Below are 16,915 nucleotides of genomic sequence, written 5' to 3' on the forward strand. Positions count from 1 at the left end.
TTATCTGGAGTTAATGTGGGCAGCTTTGCCATGACTATTGCAACGATAACTAAAGCGGAAAATTCGAAAACAAGGCCCTATTGAATTAATTGCCGTGCTGCTAGGTATTCTTGCATTGAAAATGTGACAGAGACAATGGAGGTATAGGCGTCAAGAATAATGACGACTGTAAGTGCATCATCCACCACTGACAAGTCTTTATTTTCTTTGCTTTGGAACCATTTTAGGCCTTTAAGAAGAATACTGCTAGACTGATTCCCTTTATGCCAGATTCCTAGTCATGTAAATGGCTAAGGACAGCCGGGACGGCAGCCACGACCCCACAGACGTATAGAGAAACTAGACTCCCTATCCAGCAACAATGGAATTAGTTGATAACGTGGGACATGTTTCGGCGTTAGGTAATGCGTTTGTAATCCTGCTATAATATATAAAGAATCCACCGGCTGTGAATATTACCATTGAAAAGACGGGGGCAAGCTTAATACTAGGCTTGAGGATCTGTATCCGCTCCGGATGTGGTGACTGACATGGGCTTGGGCAATTCCTATGGTATCTTTCAGAGCTCTGGGCGAATATAACCTCCAGAGAATGTAGAAAAGCTCTTGTGAAAATAGTGATTAATATAAAATTTAGTACAGCACTACTGCGCACTCTGTTGTTCCACTCGTCCACTCTGCCATTACTCTGGCCCTTGCTCACAAGACTCATAGCTGCATTCTGGAAGTAGAATCCTATAATTGTAAAATAACTCCCGATTATACTAATACAGTCGCCCACTTTGACTAGTTGGCGTAAGGTAAGTGGTGAGGCGGCGAGGCGGCGAAACAGCGGAGAACTGCATCACAACAGGTGATTTTCAGTCACTTCTAAGTATATCAGTCAGGATAGTAGCATCACTTTTGCGGGTGCTGCTCACTTACGCTGCTAATCATATCGCAACAGTGGTTTGCCGTGAAACAAAAGTTGTGGGGGGTGAACGCATTAGGCGGGTTAAAGGCTGAGGTGCTGATTTAAATGGGCAAGTCGCTTGAACAAGAAATGCATGTTGTTCAGCCTGCACCTTGGCCCCGCTAGCAGAGAGGATGGCCGACCTGCTCCAGCCACAGGGTTATAGTAATATATTAACCATAACCCTTGAATTATAAGGGAAAGACTTACGATGCCTAAACCATAGATGCGTCTCGGCACGGCGGGTGTCCCGCTACCTAGGAACAGGGGTTACTTCGTGAGGTAAGATGGTAACGGCAAATAGACCTACCTCCTTGGGATTTATTATGCGTGTATATACTAAAAGTGAAGAAGTTCTACGTATGAAGAACACGGCACGGCATGGCCTGTAGTAGGAGTCTAGTGGGAGCCACGACTAGAGTGTGAATTCTGGGAGTGAAAGGCCAACTGGTGAGTAGTTCTACGACAGTGGCATGCGTGCGGTGAGAGTTGAACCTATGGAAGTTGGAGGAATTCGGCAGGAGATCAGCCATCATAGTTCAACGACGAGTTGCATTACCTCCAGATTCAGAAGCTGACTACAATGTCGTTACATGGGACATATCGCGATAGACCGCATTGTTCAATGAGCTGGGGACATGGGTGCTAGAATACTTGCGAGTCGACATTCCGTCGACATTATACGGCTCATGTGAAAAGAATCGTGGCCAGACCAGCGAATAGCCATTGCTCATTCTCCATAATGGTAACCTTACTGCTGCCAATGTGCGAACTGGTTGGAGCAGTTGGGAGTAGAGACAGACTCGATCATTCTTACGGCACGACCACCGCTGTTACTGGAGGCGGCGGACACATGGCGACCAACAGAGACGTGGCTTAATACTTTAAAGATTGAGCTTGAGGATGGAAGAGCGTAAAAAAAAACAAGATCTGAAAGGTGTTCTTTAATATTGGCCCTGAAGCTGACCTCAATTTCAGTGACTTTTAGTCGCTCGAACACGTATTCTTGGTTCTGGAAGGTTAGTGAAGGAAGTTATTCAACTGAAGCTTGCCGGGGTGAGGGTGGGTTCATCGAGAGTGATGAGGAAAGGATCTTGTTGCCTACTTGAAAGCCGTTATATAGACTGCTTCGGTGTGCATTGCAAATTATACCTGTGCGATGTAAGTACACAATCATTCCGCATTAAATGATTAAAGGTTCAGGGCTCCTGAACATCGTATACCCACTTAAGGCTTCTTCGTGGCCTGGAGGATAGTGGGGTTCTTTGTGCGTATACAGTGAAGCAAATGATAATGTTGTGAAGAGGTGTTGTAAAAGGAAAGGATTGCAAAAGAAAGCATACATCTAGATCAGCGACATGTTTCGAACCTCCTCAAAAGACTCGGAACAAAGCTGGCTCGAGTACCAGACGCAGTTGTACCCAAATGGGTGCCGGTGCTGTAACAGGAGCTACTATTACTCACGTTCGTACTGCTCGGGACTAAGGAAGGGAATTAGATACAGAGTCGGACGGATTGTGCGGGTAGACGCTGAATTGCAGCAGCTGCTGGGCGGCTTGAATATTAGTGCTTCCGCAGATAGATGACGGAAGGACCCAAAGAGATGCATGCTCGGTCGTGGAGCTACGCCGCGTGATTGAGATGTGGGGTTTGGTTTCGCGGGTGTAGTAAGATGGCGTTGCCAATTCTTTATACCAAAACTATTTTCTACTATTGAGGTTATGTAATCATTCATTGCAGGACTTGCAAAAATCCGAGGTTGTGATGGCCGTGTGCGGGGAGGAGGCGGAAGGTTGTTGCGAGAGTAGTGGTCCTTCCGTACACTACGGGCGTTCAAAGAACAACCCAGGCCTAGGACAAGGCGTTGGCAACCAAATTTCCTCCAACATAGTGAGGAATAAATGCTGGGGTCATGGTACGCCGGAGCCCTACTTGTTCTTATACGTTGGTGAAAGTGATGTAGAGAAAGATTTCTTAATTTGCAAACAAGCAAGCTTGACTATCTGGTTAAAGCGATAGCGGAGGCGGCTCTTTTGGGGTTAACGAGTTTTACTCAGAAGCAGGACGAGCATGACAGTAATCCAAACAAAGGCAAACCATTCGCTAACTATACCTAGAATCCTACCATTCCAGGTCTTCACTTAGAATATCCTCCTCCTCTTCGTCCTCTTCTTGCGCAACGTTGACTTTAGCCTCACCTCTCTCCTCCTCCAAAACCTCAACGACATTCCCTATACTTTCTTTCAGCCCTACCAACTTGGCACGTTCCCTTATACGTGTATAAAACACGGGGCAATCCCTACTATTACACTTAACTTCTTCCCCCCATGCTAACCCTGAGCAACTCCGACACACCATATTAATCTGCTTAGCACGCTGTTCCGTTTTCCACAGCCTATCTTTCAGTGCTAGCAACGCCCTCGCCGGTCTCGCAAGACACGTAGAGCAAAGTGGCAGCAAAGCAAATGCATCGAGTTCCATTCCAGGAACCATGGGAGGAAGAGGAGGGAGTTTGTAGCGGCATACTAGGCATATAGAGCTTTTCATGTAGCTTTCAAGCGTCTTCTTAAGATTCGTTGTTCCGCCTGAGAGAAGAGAGTTTCCATTTCCGGCATCGGGTTTGCTGATGGGGAGTGTGATGCTGCGGATACGTTGGACTTTTGGCATCTCATCATACCATTGTCGTACGTTTGCGCCGACGAGGTTGAAGATGCGTTCAAGTGGTGGAATGAGATTCTTCGAAATGTAGTACTCCGCGTCAAGCTCGATATGGTCGTTTTGGAGGAGCATCTCCGGGCTGACGCATCGGTCGATGAGACGGGCACCGGGTGCGCCTGTAATAACGACATATGGGACTCGCTCGCCGTATTGGGGTTCAGTCCTTGGATCCGCAAGCATGCGCTTTGCTGCGATGAGAGCGCCTGGTGGAGGCGGCCCGCGGTCGGAATATGTGCCTAATTTGACTTCTTTGGCAAAGAGGAAGTCTTGGACACTGATGTGACCAGACATGATTTTGGTGCACTGGCTCTGGAAGTACCTTTTCACTTCCGATAGATCACTCGTTCGAAAAAGAATCTTCAGGGCTTTCTCCTCAATCTTTTGCTCGGCAGGTGTACCATCTCGACGAACGGTTTCAATACCTTTGGCATCGAACTCGGGCTCCTTCTGAGATCGGGATTCGTATTTGAAGCCGACATAACGTTTCTTGGCTAGGAGGACGCAGGGGTGATACACCTTCTCAAACTTGAGCTTGACTGGGCGTGGATTTGCTTTGGTCACTGCCTCTGCGATTTCTTCGCCAATAACAAAGGCTTGATCCCGAGTGCGACCCTTGAGGTAGACAAAAAGGGAATCCGTATCCCCATAGACGACCTCAGCGCCCCATTTCTCGACCGAGTGAATCAAAGCGATGGCCTTTTCTAAAGTCTCTCGCCCAGTCTGCACGATGCTGTCTGCTATTTCAGAGCAAGGCATGCGACCTGAGAAGGAGGCTGATGTGTATCCATATGTGACATTAGCAAGCAGCTTGAGGGCCAGCTGCCTATTGTTCAACAGCTGTTGCAGCATCTTATCGTCTTTGTCTATTTTCATCCCACTCTTCACCATAACACGCGTCTCGAGGATCTCGCCCAGCATCTTAGCTAATAATGACTTCCGCATCTCCGGTTTAACATACATCATTCCGTTCGGAGCAATATTAATGTAGTCTTTTACGAGCTTTAACAGCTGGGGTTCCCGTTTGATGTCCATGAAGCCCATTTTGTTGCGACCGCGCCAGCTCACGACTCGGCCAAGGCATGTAGAGTAGCAGTAGTTGTATGCAATCATCACGCTAGGGTAGAGAGACTGGAAATCTAGTACAAGGAGAGGACTACTATAGAAGGCGCTTTGAGGCTCCATAACTAATGGTAGGCATTCTAACGCGTTTTGATGGCCTACTTGCTTGCGACTGGGAGAGACGAGGATGAAATTTTCGGGTTTTGCGATTCGGAACATGGTAGATTCGACCTTAAATTGAGACCCGCGAGATATAACCGAGAAGAAGTCGACACCAAGAAGGCGAGCCTGTTCGCTTGTGCGGGGAACGATCTCGTTTGCCTCCAATATGTCGAGGTTCAACTGGACTCTGGAAATGTAGTATTGAAGGACCTTTGCCAAGTCGCGTGACTTGGAGCTTGTATACCAGGCAGTTAGGTCGGAGTGCAGGTAGTGAGGTATACGTTTGTGGAGTAGATGGAATACAACATTCTCCATTGTGTACTGGAGGAGATTTAGTTCTCCTCGCATTGCACGCCAGATATTGATCATATGGCGGCCCGTAACTCGAATGGTGGAGGTATGGGTGAATCCCCAGCGATCCGCTTCTTTCCCGAATCTGCCGTGAGATTGCGACTTTACTCTGGAGATCTCGTCGCATAGGTTATATTCGTATTTCATCCGCGCTCGTTCTATGAGGTAACCCCATGAGCTATTGTGAACTTCATAGCCGGTGATAATATCGGGATCAAATTGGCGGACAATGTCTACCATCCTATTAATGAGCTCGAGTTCGTCTTCCTCGTATTCCACCTCCACGGACACTTGCTTCTTGATGCGCTTAGCAATGCCATCTTCTTCGGAAAGGCAAAGAATACCAACTCGGGGACGATCGTCACTCGCATCTTCCTCGCCTTGAATGCACCAGAAAATGCAGCCAATCTCATCTTCGGCTGGATCTGGGACCAAGGAGCCCCTCGAGTTGATATGTACTTCTAGACTCATAATACTCATGTATTGAGTTTCGTGTTTGACGCTCGTGGATTGACGCTGTTGAGAATCTTTAAATCCATGCTTGTTCTTTTGTGTAGGTCCTTCAATTTGTGATAACTCCTTCGAAAAAGTTTTCGATTCTGTTTTGGGTTTCATTTCGGGAGTTCGGGTAGGGTCTCGTCCGAATTCCAGGTGGAACCAGGCGTCGACTTCCTCAAACGATGGTGGTGCGGTATGGATTTCCCAATGACGAAGTGTACATCTATGTCTTCGGATGCGATTGAGCGTATCTTCTTTAGTTCTATCCAAGACGATCGGCGGGTGCTGTCCAAAACTGGCAGCCGAGGTACCAGTCGGATTGAAGGCAGGCAGGTAGGGCAACGTTGAACTTTGAAGTCTGAATTCTCGACCGGCATACTCTCGTGGTCGATCAGGTACGTCACTTTCATCACTATAATATGCATCCTGGTAAATGACTGGAGGTAACCCAGCGTCCATCATGGTACCCTCGACTAGGTCAACCGAAGGTGGGAGGGATCCATAGTACAGTGTTCTCGGGGAATGTGCGAAGGTTTTCTTGAGTTGCATGGCAAGAGATGTGGCTTCTGCTTGAACGCTAGGGCTTGCCCCTACCGAAGAGGTCTTCAAGTTACTCCATGGGGTTTTGGGGGTTTCATGTGAGCCATTAAATGTCAATCTCTTGATTGTTGGCGTTTGTGGAAGCTCTTGTGAGTTAGAGTAACCAGATTGACTGAGACGAAGTATAGTCTCTGGTGCACTCGGATTTTTCACGACAGGAAAAGATAGGGTGGTAGACATAGATACCCCTTGAGCCTTGATACTGGTCTGCGAGGACTGGCTATGCCGAGATAGGGAATCACCAATGTTTTTCTGGGGTAAAATACTCGACTGCTCGGTATCTGCTCCGTCCACTTTATCCCGAAAAGAAACCCGTTGCGAATCCTTCTGGGATGGGCCTATTAGTAGTCTTCGTCGCTTGATCAATGGTTCTCTAGGATCGTGATGATGCCGTTTCCGTGAGGTGCTCGACGTATCCGACTCTTCGCCTTGATCTCCGTCATCTAAATGGAATCCCTCGTCAATGTCCTCTTCTTTGGAGTCTTCTCGTAGGTCAGAACTGTCAAGTAATGCTTCTGAGACGCTTAACGGATCCAACGACAGCGGATCTTCCACATCTGATTGATCTTCGACATCCTCTTCTTCCTGATCACCGCTCTCTAAGATTTCGTTTTCATTAAGCTCCCCTCCCGGCATCTCACTCTCCACAGCACTTGGCCGTACGTCCACGCCTCCATGTACCTGCTCTTCTGGGCCTGGGCTTTCAAGTTGGAGATTCCACGGGTAAAGGTCTTCGACACTCTCAACAGCTGACTTGATATGCTCTTCACCCTCTACCTGCTTGACAAAGGTTTCAAAGGTTGCCGTAGGGTCCTTTTCGTCCTCCTCTTGAATTAGCTTTTCTATAAGTTCTCTATACTCCTCTTCATGTATCCAACCTCCTTTATTGGTGTTTCTTGGATCAGCAGACATAGATACTAGTACTTCAGCTGGAAATGGACTACTAGAAGGATCGGTAAGACCCATACGCAGTTTTCGACGACGTGTCTCGTCTCTCCATAACCCAGCCATCGAAGGGACGAATTTGTCATCCGGCTTCATGTCATTGAAACGCTCAAGGAAGTCATGATGTATTGGGCGAGATTCTACCTCGCATCGATTAAGGATGTCCTGAACACAAACATCGACTTCAAGGGTGCAATGGCTCTGGCGAGGATACTGATCGGATTCGGTGATGCATTGCTCTGGGATTGACCCATCATGCCATCTGTGGGCTGTAGTGTCGATCTCCTCCTTGTCAGGCACGGGGCTTCTAAACTGGACCTTGGAACAATCAATGTAGGCGCACCCATATAGATTGTAATCGCACATCCATTGGAGCAGGTATTGGAGGTGACTTTCGTAAGGCTGAAAGGGGCGGTTCAAAATTGCTCCTTGATACAGAAGGTCTGCGAATCGGGTCATATGCAACGGGTTCAGAAGGTAGACCTTAAGGAAGCGCTTGTATCCAACGTTGTAACCATAGAATGGAACACCTTTCACTAATGTAATATGCCCAACGTAGACGGCTTTGCCATCATATGCGTTTCGTCTGTACGTAGCTGCAAGTGCATAATCGATCGACGCTCGAAGACTGATAATATACGAATTCACTGCACCAAGTAAGCATTGAGGATGCAGCTCATTAGATGTGCTGGTTACCAGCCTCCTTGTCCAGGCTACCAGTATACTCTAAGTATAGATAGGGTAGCGCCCCATGGATGTGAGCGCAGACTTTCTGGCCAGTCTCGGTAGCTCCAAACACTCGAATGACCGGAACAAGAGGGGCATTCTGGCGCTGAGATGGCCCCGCGCGTCGACGTAGCACGGGATCGAGGTCTGTAGGGGTAGATTGATAGTGATCGATGCAGTTCAGGCGGAAGCGAAACGTCTCCATGGAGGACTGGGCAGTAGAAGCAGGAAATGTCGTAGTAGAAGATGCTGCATGGTGCTGATAAAATATGTCTCCAGGATAGACGGGAGGCTTAGACTATCTCCCAATATGGTGTGAAGGGTGAATGCAAGCGCGTCATGGTTGGGGTCACGGGGTGAACAACAAAGCGGCGGGGAGAACGCGCAATCACGGGAAGCGATCGCCAAGATGGCAGCCTTACGACGCTAATACTGTTTGGTACCTCGGCTCGCCTCCACTCCTCCACCACCAGCGAACCTCCCAAACAACATCCTCTAGAGCCTTTGCAAGCCTTCATTAGTTTAGTGAATAGAGCTGGAACTCGTCATGCCTCCTGCACAGCCGCGAAAGCCTGCCGATGTCTCCGCAACAAACAAGGAGCGCAACGAGTATATCCCGGCCTTCATCTCCAAGAAACCATTCTACGCCATCGACGAGTCCGGGTCAGACACCGACTACCTAGAGCATCAGCGTCTACAGAAACAAGAAGCCGATTCAAAATGGTACGACCGAGGACGCAAGGCCGCCCCTGCCGCGACCAAGTTCCGCAAGGGCGCATGCGAGAATTGCGGAGCCATGACCCACAAGAAGAAGGACTGCCTAAGCCGCCCTCGCAAGGCAGGCGCAAAGTGGACGGGCAGGGATATTGAAGCTGATGAGCTGGTCCAAGATGTGCAGTTGGGCTGGGATGCAAAGCGAGATCGGTGGAATGGCTATGAGGCGTCGGACTACAATGCCGTCATCGAAGAATACAACGAGCTTGAGGAATTGAAGAAAAAAGCCAAGGAAGCGAATGCCGAGAAGAAGTCTGGGTCAGACGACGAGGAAGACGACGGCGACAAATACGATGCGGAGACGGATATGGGGAGGAAACAGGCGACATCAACCAGGCAGCTGCGACTACGAGAGGACACGGCTAAATATCTACTAAATCTGGACCTCGACTCGGCAAAATACGATCCTAAGACACGATCAATGGTGGATAGCGGGGTAACGGCGGACAATGCCGCGGCTCTGGTTGCTGAAGAAGGCTTCATGAGGGCGTCAGGAGACGCGGCGGAATTTGAAAAGGCACAACGATATGCCTGGGAGACGCAAGAGCGCGGAGACAAGAACAAGATACACCTCCAAGCCAATCCCACGTCTGGCGAATACTTCCGGAAGAAGGAGCTGCAGGAAGCCGAGGAGAAAAAAGCAGCGCAGCGCAAGGCCTTGGCTGAGAAATACGGAGTCCAGGAACAGTTCAAGGATGACACTCTCAAAAAGCTTGCAGTGACGGAGTCAGAGCGCTACGTCGAGTACGACGAGCGAGGCCGCATCAAGGGAGCACCTATTGCCAAGGCCAAGTCGAAGTATCCAGAAGACATCCTTATCAACAACCACAAGTCTGTCTGGGGAAGCTGGTGGTCAAATTTCCAATGGGGATATGCATGTTGTCACTCAACGGTTAAGAACAGCTACTGCACTGGCGAGGACGGCAAGAAGGCGTTCGAGGAGGCGGATCGATTGCGGACTGCTGCGGATATGGAAGAGGTGCCCAAAGCAGTCGCCTGGAGGGAGGAAGAAGCTCTCGAAGAGCACGTTCCGAACGCCGTGGAGAGCGATCAGAAATCTAAGCAAGACTCGTCACGAAGGAAACGCACTCTGCACGAGATGACCAGCGGCGTCACGGAAGAAGAGATGGAGGAGTATAGGCGGAAGAGAACTCAAGCCAACGACCCGATGGCTGCCTACCTAGGCAAGAGTGATCCCGTCCGGTAGACTGTCAGCTTCACTTATCTATTCATTTAGCTTTCAAGCATTAGCGGGCGTATTTTCTGCATTGCGTGGCGTTGGTGGGGCAGACATCTCTTCAACTCGAGATCGGAGCAGTAGGTAGAATGACATGGAGTTCCTGATGATCGGATGCGTTGTCCTGCATGGTGAACTGAACTGGTGAATTCAAGGTCTTGGCGCAGCCTTATTTGAGTTCCCCCACCCCCCCTTACGAATGACAACTCAGAAGGGTGTGATTGTGCATGCAGCTGCGCGTGTGAGCTGGAGAAGGATCTTGAGGCAACGAACAAATTTTGTTGCACATCCACGTTGAGTGGCGGGGAGCTTCGTCATCTGGAGGCTTGTGCCAAGGCGTTCTGACAGCACGGAGCACCTCAGTAACAGAGCCGTGGAGAGCTCAAGACAACACATCCCCTCCACACCAGACGCTAGCCTTGGTCCCTCCAGCATATTTTTGCAGTTCGAACACTTCTCCATCTTTTTGCCTTGTCCACTGCTTCATTGTCCATACTCTGACCGCAACTGGGCTGTCGAGTGCTTGCGAAGGCAGCCACCCCCGAAATGGCGCTGTACGGATCCTCGCGCAATGTGGACATGGGGAAGTGAGTTTCGCCGTGCTTGTCCCCCCCAAGCTCGAGCAGCTTTTCTGACATAATTTACAGGCAGGAGTCGGATCTGGCCATCAACATCCGCAAGGCAACAAGCATTGGTGCGCTCCTCGACCGTCGCCCGCCTCCCAGGCTTCTGCTAACAGCTATGCTCCAGATGAGACAGCGCCGAAGCGTAGGCACCGACAGACGACTTCTGCAATTATGAAATAGCTTATGCTGGCGTAGGGAAGCATGTCCGCAGCTGCATTGTGTATACCTGGGACCACAAGAACTCGGGCTCCTTTTGGCAAGGCATGAAGGTGTACGTCGAACCGCCGAGCTCCGTAGCTGCCCTACCGTGTCCAATCTAATCTAAGACTTCCTCCAGACAACCAATCCTTGCCGACGAGGTGCAGACCTTCAAGGCCCTCATCACCATCCACAAAGTCCTTCAAGAAGGCCACCCCATCGTTCTCAAGGAGGCGCAGGCGAACGTGAACTGGTTGGAGAGCTTGACGAGGGGCGTTGCAGGCGGTGAGGGGTTGCGCGGTACGAGAGAAACGCTCGCCCTTAATTTCTACGCAAAAGGACTTGTTCTAAATCATGCAACAGGCTACGGACCACTCATTCAGGAGTATATTTACTTCCTCCTCGCCAAGCTCGCTTTCCACCGGCAGCACCCCGAGTTCAACGGTACGCTCGGTGCTCCCTTGATCAACAACAGACTAATGACTTGGAAGGGACATTCGAATATGAGGAGTACATCAGTCTGAAGTCCATCAATGACCCGAATGAGGGGTAGGAGCTTTAAATGCCAGGGAATTCGTTGACTTGGCTAACATTGGACAGTTATGAGACGATCTCTGACTTGATGACGCTCCAAGATCAGATCGACGCATTCCAGAAGCTCATCTTCTCGCATTTCCGAAGCGGCGCCAACAACGAATGCCGGATATCTGCGCTTGTGCCCCTGGTGCAGGAGAGCTATGGCATCTACAAATTTATAACCAGCATGTTGCGTGCTATGCACACCAGTAAGCATGGTCGTCTGGTCTTTGAATTGCTTCAGGCTGACATTTACAGCGCTTGGCGATGATGAAGCACTTTCCCCTTTACGTGGTCGATATGACGCTCAGCACTACCGCTTGGTGAAGTTTTACTATGAATGCTCGAATTTGAGGTACCTGACTAGCTTGATTACGGTGCCAAAACTACCGCAGGACCCGCCAAATCTGCTCTCTGAGGACGATGAGAGGGCTCCAGCATTACCTGCCCGGCCCAAAAACGAAGAACCGCCGCCCCCTCCTCGAGCTCCGTCTGTAGATCCCGAACCGATCAATGAGTTTTGGAAGAATGATCAGAGGAGGCAGCAAGAGGAGTACGAGAATGAACAGCGGAGGCTCCAAGAGCAATGGGAGGTGGCCCAACGTCAACAGCAAGAAGCTGCTCTCCGTGCTCAGCGAGATTTCGAAGAGCAACAGAGGCTGCAGGCTGAACAAGCCCGTCTAGCCCAAGAACAACTTTTAAGGGACCAGTATCAACAACAGACCCAAGGCCGCCTCGCCGAACTTGAGCGAGAGAACCTCAATGCCCGAGCCCAGTACGAGCGCGACCAGCTGATGTTGCAGCAATACGACCAGAGAATGAAAGCTTTGGAGGGAGAAATAAATCAAATGAACGCGAACTTTCAACAGCAGATGGGATCACGCGATGATCAAATACGAGCTCTTCAGGAACAGCTTAACACTTGGAGGTCGAAGTACGAGTCTCTTGCCAAGCTCTACTCACAGCTACGGCATGAGCATCTTCAGCTGTTGCAGAAATTCAAGTCTGTGCAGCTCAAGGCTAATTCAGCCCAGGAGGCAATGGATGGCCGAGAGAAGCTGGCTCGAGAGCTGAAGACGAAGAATCTGGAATTGGCAGATATGATCCGAGAGCGAGACCGAGCTCTTTTAGACAAAGACCGAAGCACCGGCGGCCATCGCGAGGAGCTCGAGAAGCTCAAGCGTGAGCTTCGCTTCGCATTAGAGAAGGCCGACAACGCAGAGAAAAGCAAGAGCTCAGAGCTTTCAACCATTCTTTTTAGGCACAACAGAGAAATCGCAGACCTGGAAGAGACACTGAGAAACAAGACTCGTGCGCTCGATGACATGCACATGAAGTACCGAGAAGGCGACTCCGACCTTGAACGTCAACTCCGTGAGAAGGAAGAGGAATTAGAGATTTTTAGGGCCGGCATGGACCAAACTCTGCTCGAGCTCAACGAACTGAAGCTATCACAGAACGCCAACGACAGCGCCATTGATGGTCAACTTGACTCCTTTATTCAAGAGAGCCTCCAAAAGATCAACGACATCATTGACTCAGTCCTACAGAGCGGCGTACAGCGAGTCGATGACGCAATCTACGAACTGGATTCTTCAATGCAAGCTGGTAATCAAAACGCATCTGGCCCGTATGTGTTGTCACAGATCGAGAAAGCGCAAACCTGCGCTACAGAGTTTGCAACGGCCTTTAACAACTTCATTGCTGACGGACCTAACGCAACACACACAGAGGTCATCAAGACCGTGAATACATTCGCTGGCTCCATCGCTGATGTTCTTAGCAACACTAAGGGTCTTACTCGATTTGCTTCGGATGAGAATAAGGCCGATCAACTTATCAACGGCGCTAGACAGTCTGCCAACTCTACTGTCAAGTTCTTCCGCAATCTCCAGTCTGTACGTTTGTATGACCTCGATACGGACCGGAAATTCGACGTTGTTTTGAACAGCAACACTGAAGTTTTACGGTACCTCCAGAACCTCACCAAGTTGGCGGATGCTTTCGCGCCAAAGAGCAAGATCACACAGGCTCAGGGTGACCTTGGAGACTTAGTCGACAGCGAATTGACTAAGGCTGCCAACGCCATCGATGCCGCCACAGAGCGCCTCACAAAGCTTATGAAGAAGCCAAGGGATCAATACTCCACTTACGAACTCAAGATCCACGACTCCATCCTCGAAGCTGCCATCGCTGTCACAAACGCCATTGCTCAGCTCATCAAGGCCGCCACTGCCTCCCAACAAGAAATTGTGCGCGAGGGCCGCGGCACCATGACGCGTACAGCCTTCTACAAGAAGCACAACCGCTGGACCGAAGGTCTCATCAGCGCCGCCAAAGCCGTTGCCTCGTCGACAAACACGCTCATCGAAACCGCCGACGGCGTCATCTCGGGTCGTAACTCTCCTGAACAGCTCATAGTGGCTTCCAACGACGTCGCGGCCTCCACAGCACAGCTTGTGGCAGCTAGCAGGGTCAAGGCAAGCTTCATGAGCAAGAGCCAAGATCGACTCGAGACGGCATCGAAAGCGGTAACGGGCGCTTGCCGTGCGCTTGTGAGGCAGGTGCAGGATATCATTTCTAAGAAGAATTTGGAAGATAATGAGGCGGTGGATTATACTAAGTTGAGTGATCATGAGTTTAAGGTTAGACAAATGGAACAACAGGTATGGGATCCCCTTGTCGTGTTTGGAGATTTATTAAGTTAGCTAATGTGGCTTATAGGTCGAGATCTTGCAACTCGAAAACGCTCTAGGGCAGGCGAGGACAAGGCTTGGTGAGATGCGGAAGTTATCGTATCTGGAAGAGTAAGCCTGTGGTTATGGGATGGATAGATATGTATCCGTCTTTCGTAAAAGGTTATTGCTACCCACAACAGTACAAGATCACTCGGGGTTCTAATAGTATCTTTCTCCTGGCTATCTAGCTGATATCTCGGGAAGTAGTGGGTTGAAGTAGTTTCGCTTGGTTTGATGGGATGGATGGATGGATGGAGGATGGATGGATGGCTTTTTGCGTCAATACCACTTCTGCTCCTTGGTAAGATTTAAATAGTTTATTGGGTGCAGATTGAGGATTGTAGGAAATTCATGTATCTGGTTTTCAAAATATGTTAAGGGATTTACGGGTGGTGAAGCAAAATATATACAGTGAGAATATGTGCAATATATACAAAAGAAACGCAACTCAGCAGCCGCTAGTGCCAGAGCCACTAACCTACTCCACCAGTTCCTTAAACCTAACTTCCCTACCTATCCCATCCCACCCCATCCCCTCACACCGTGAGCGTATAGTTCACGCTATTCCCCTCCACCCTAGGATAAAACTCAATCGTAAAAACAGTGCTCTTCCCTGCACTCCTAACGGCATCCAATACCGCAGCCTTCAAAACCACATGACTACCATCCCAATCCCACTGCCCAGAATACGTCATCCTTCCCTGCTGCAATGGCCCGAGATACTGTGTCCAATCGTCCACCAAAAACGTTCCGTCACTCTTCACCGCTTTTACGGCTGCGGGGCGGTTCTGTCCGGCCCAGGTTATTGGGATCAAGAGGTCTGCAGAGACGGAGGGGAGGGCGGAGGAAGTGGGGGAGATGGTGGGTGTGGAGTAGGATAGGATGTTTACGAGGAGGCTTGCGCCGGTGGAGAAAGTGAGGGTGAGGTTGGCGATGGAGCCGGTTGGCGTGGTTGGTGTAAGAATGGTGGATAAGAAGGTGGATTTGAAGGTAATCGAGGATCCAGAGATGGAGTAGTCTGTTCCCGAGACTAGGGACTTGCCTGTGGACGCAAGGGTTGCGGATTTGAAGCTGTTACCGTTGAGTAGGAAAGGCAGGGTTTGGTCGGTTATGCTCGTGTTGAGTTTGTGGTAGATGTATGCGGAACTACTTTGACTCGTTACACTGCCATCGGTCGTGCTATCGGGCAGCGCGTTTGCAATCCCCTTGCTTGCGTTAGTCATGATGTCCATAGCCACCGTATCTCGCCACTGATGTGTCGCGCGGTTAAGAAAGTCGGCGCCGTTGTCCCACATAATAGGCACTGTATTATATTTTGCGGCTGTGCGGATGAAGAAGTCGAAGTAGCGCCATCGAGCGCTAGTTTCAGTTGCGGTTGGTGAGGCACTCCATTCTCCGATCACGAGGGGCACGTCGGTGAAGTTGCCGCGGACGGCCGCGAGGTCAGCTTCCAGGCTGGCTTGGTCGGCAGCGGAGCCCCAGGTCGTTTTGCCCCAAGCTTGGAAGATGAAGTCGTCTATTATATGCTAGTAAGAAACTATAATAGGGCATATGCAAGATGGTGGACCTACATGGAGAGTAGTAATGGTACTGAATCGCCCATGGGTTCTTGAACTTCGCATCGGGTCGTTTGAACCATTGGCTTGTCTTCACTCCATCCTCTCCTGCATTCACTAAGGTTACAACTCTCTGTGTATTGAAGCCCCCGGCGTCGTTGATAGCCTGCAAGAATATGCCGTTAAGTTTGTTGAGTTCGGCACCGTGCTCAGCCGTAGTCCCAGGGGGTTCGTTGATCGGTTCAAAAGCCACCATACTGCCTTTACATGCCAACTTAGTGCCAACCTGATACCACAGTCTATAAAACTTCTCCTCAATCATAGTTATATTAGCGTTAGCTTGGGTGATATCCGCCCAGACCCAAGAGTCGTGGTGGGCGTTGACGATTGTGTAAAACCCACGGCTCGTGATCATGTCGAGTACATCTGAAACTCTCTGTAGCCATGTTGGGTCAACAGTCCAATCCGGAGAGCTGCCGGTGAAGTGGTACGCCCAAGTCACAGGCAGTCGGACGCCTTTGAAACCGGCCACTTTGACATCGTCGAATGTGGAGGCGACGACGGGCGGGTTGTTCCAGTCGCCTTCGTTTTGCACGGCGTCGAGCGTGTTTCCAAGATTCCAGCCTGGGTTCATGGCGGCGATGAAGGAGGATGCGGAGATAGGAGTGAATGTCCCAGTACATTTCGTTCCACCGGTGGTTGGAGATGCGGATGCGGATGAGCTAAGTTTGGCGGATGAGGAAGAGGAGAGTTTGATGATAGTTGTGAGCGTTGAGCTAGGTTTTGTGGAGCTAGAGCTTGCTACTGGTGCGTTTCCTTGTATGCATTGAGAGTAATCTAGTGACATGTTAGTGACGTTGAAGGATGGTTTTAGTAGACTTACAGTCATTCTGGACTTTGCAGTAATAGCCCGAAGTACATGTAGTGTCTCCAGAGAAGCCGATTCCGCCACCTGACACCATTAGCATCTCTTCAACTCACTCTTACTCTTGCAAATCTCAACTCACACTGTGCCCAAGGGGCGCTAGCCGCATGCACACCATGCAGAGAAGTCACCGCAGCCCCCAGTAGAATTGGCTTCGTGATACCAGAAACCATATTGAAGTCTCAGATCACAAATTGAAGCTCCACCAAGAAATGTTTCAGAAGTGCAGACCGCCAGAAATATACCAGCGCCCGCAACCCCCAATATAAGTCTTG

The 16,915-nt window shown here is 49.9% G+C and overlaps 4 protein-coding genes across 4 annotated transcripts; 2 read left to right on the forward strand and 2 right to left on the reverse strand.

The window, feature by feature from the left end:
* Nucleotides 1–3,072: 3,072 nt before the first annotated feature.
* On the reverse strand, nt 3,073–8,215 carry BDR25DRAFT_277501 (uncharacterized protein; the record flags this gene model as incomplete). Its single annotated transcript, XM_033687616.1, has 3 exons — nt 3,073–6,212; nt 6,444–7,814; nt 7,981–8,215. 3 exons carry the CDS (start codon nt 8,213–8,215, stop codon nt 3,073–3,075), a joined length of 4,746 nt encoding a protein of 1,581 aa, XP_033553253.1.
* A 271-nt stretch (nt 8,216–8,486) lies between these two features.
* BDR25DRAFT_300425 (pre-mRNA-splicing factor SLU7) lies at nt 8,487–10,099 on the forward strand. Its single transcript, XM_033689372.1, has one exon. It carries the CDS (start codon nt 8,558–8,560, stop codon nt 9,989–9,991), a length of 1,434 nt encoding a protein of 477 aa, XP_033553254.1. The 5' UTR covers nt 8,487–8,557; the 3' UTR covers nt 9,992–10,099.
* Nucleotides 10,100–10,415: 316 nt separating this feature from the next.
* Nucleotides 10,416–14,569, forward strand: BDR25DRAFT_252373 (ANTH-domain-containing protein). Its single transcript, XM_033686174.1, has 10 exons — nt 10,416–10,608; nt 10,669–10,715; nt 10,772–10,789; nt 10,843–10,918; nt 10,985–11,145; nt 11,209–11,289; nt 11,337–11,394; nt 11,446–11,630; nt 11,680–14,087; nt 14,146–14,569. Exons 1-10 carry the CDS (start codon nt 10,568–10,570, stop codon nt 14,230–14,232), a joined length of 3,162 nt encoding a protein of 1,053 aa, XP_033553255.1. The 5' UTR covers nt 10,416–10,567; the 3' UTR covers nt 14,233–14,569.
* Nucleotides 14,570–14,695: 126 nt separating this feature from the next.
* Nucleotides 14,696–16,562, reverse strand: BDR25DRAFT_375356 (endoglucanase B; the record flags this gene model as incomplete). The annotated part of the gene is made up of 2 exons (XM_033697388.1): nt 14,696–15,675; nt 15,731–16,562. 2 exons carry the CDS (start codon nt 16,560–16,562, stop codon nt 14,696–14,698), a joined length of 1,812 nt encoding a protein of 603 aa, XP_033553256.1.
* Between the last annotated feature and the right edge of the window lie 353 nt (nt 16,563–16,915).

Source organism: Lindgomyces ingoldianus, assembly GCF_010093535.1.
Source record: "Lindgomyces ingoldianus strain ATCC 200398 unplaced genomic scaffold BDR25scaffold_3, whole genome shotgun sequence".
NCBI classification, from domain to species: Eukaryota; Fungi; Ascomycota; class Dothideomycetes; order Pleosporales; family Lindgomycetaceae; genus Lindgomyces; species Lindgomyces ingoldianus.

Coding starts and splice junctions, on each gene's coding strand:
- BDR25DRAFT_300425 (XM_033689372.1), top strand. CDS start 8,558: ATGCCTCCTGCACAGCCGCGAAAGCCTGCCGATGTCTCCGCAACAAAC.
- BDR25DRAFT_252373 (XM_033686174.1), top strand. CDS start 10,568: ATGGCGCTGTACGGATCCTCGCGCAATGTGGACATGGGGAA. Junction 10,609..10,668: donor CGCAATGTGGACATGGGGAA/GTGAGTTTCGCC, acceptor CATAATTTACAG/GCAGGAGTCGGATCTGGCCA. Junction 11,631..11,679: donor GTTGCGTGCTATGCACACCA/GTAAGCATGGTC, acceptor TGACATTTACAG/CGCTTGGCGATGATGAAGCA.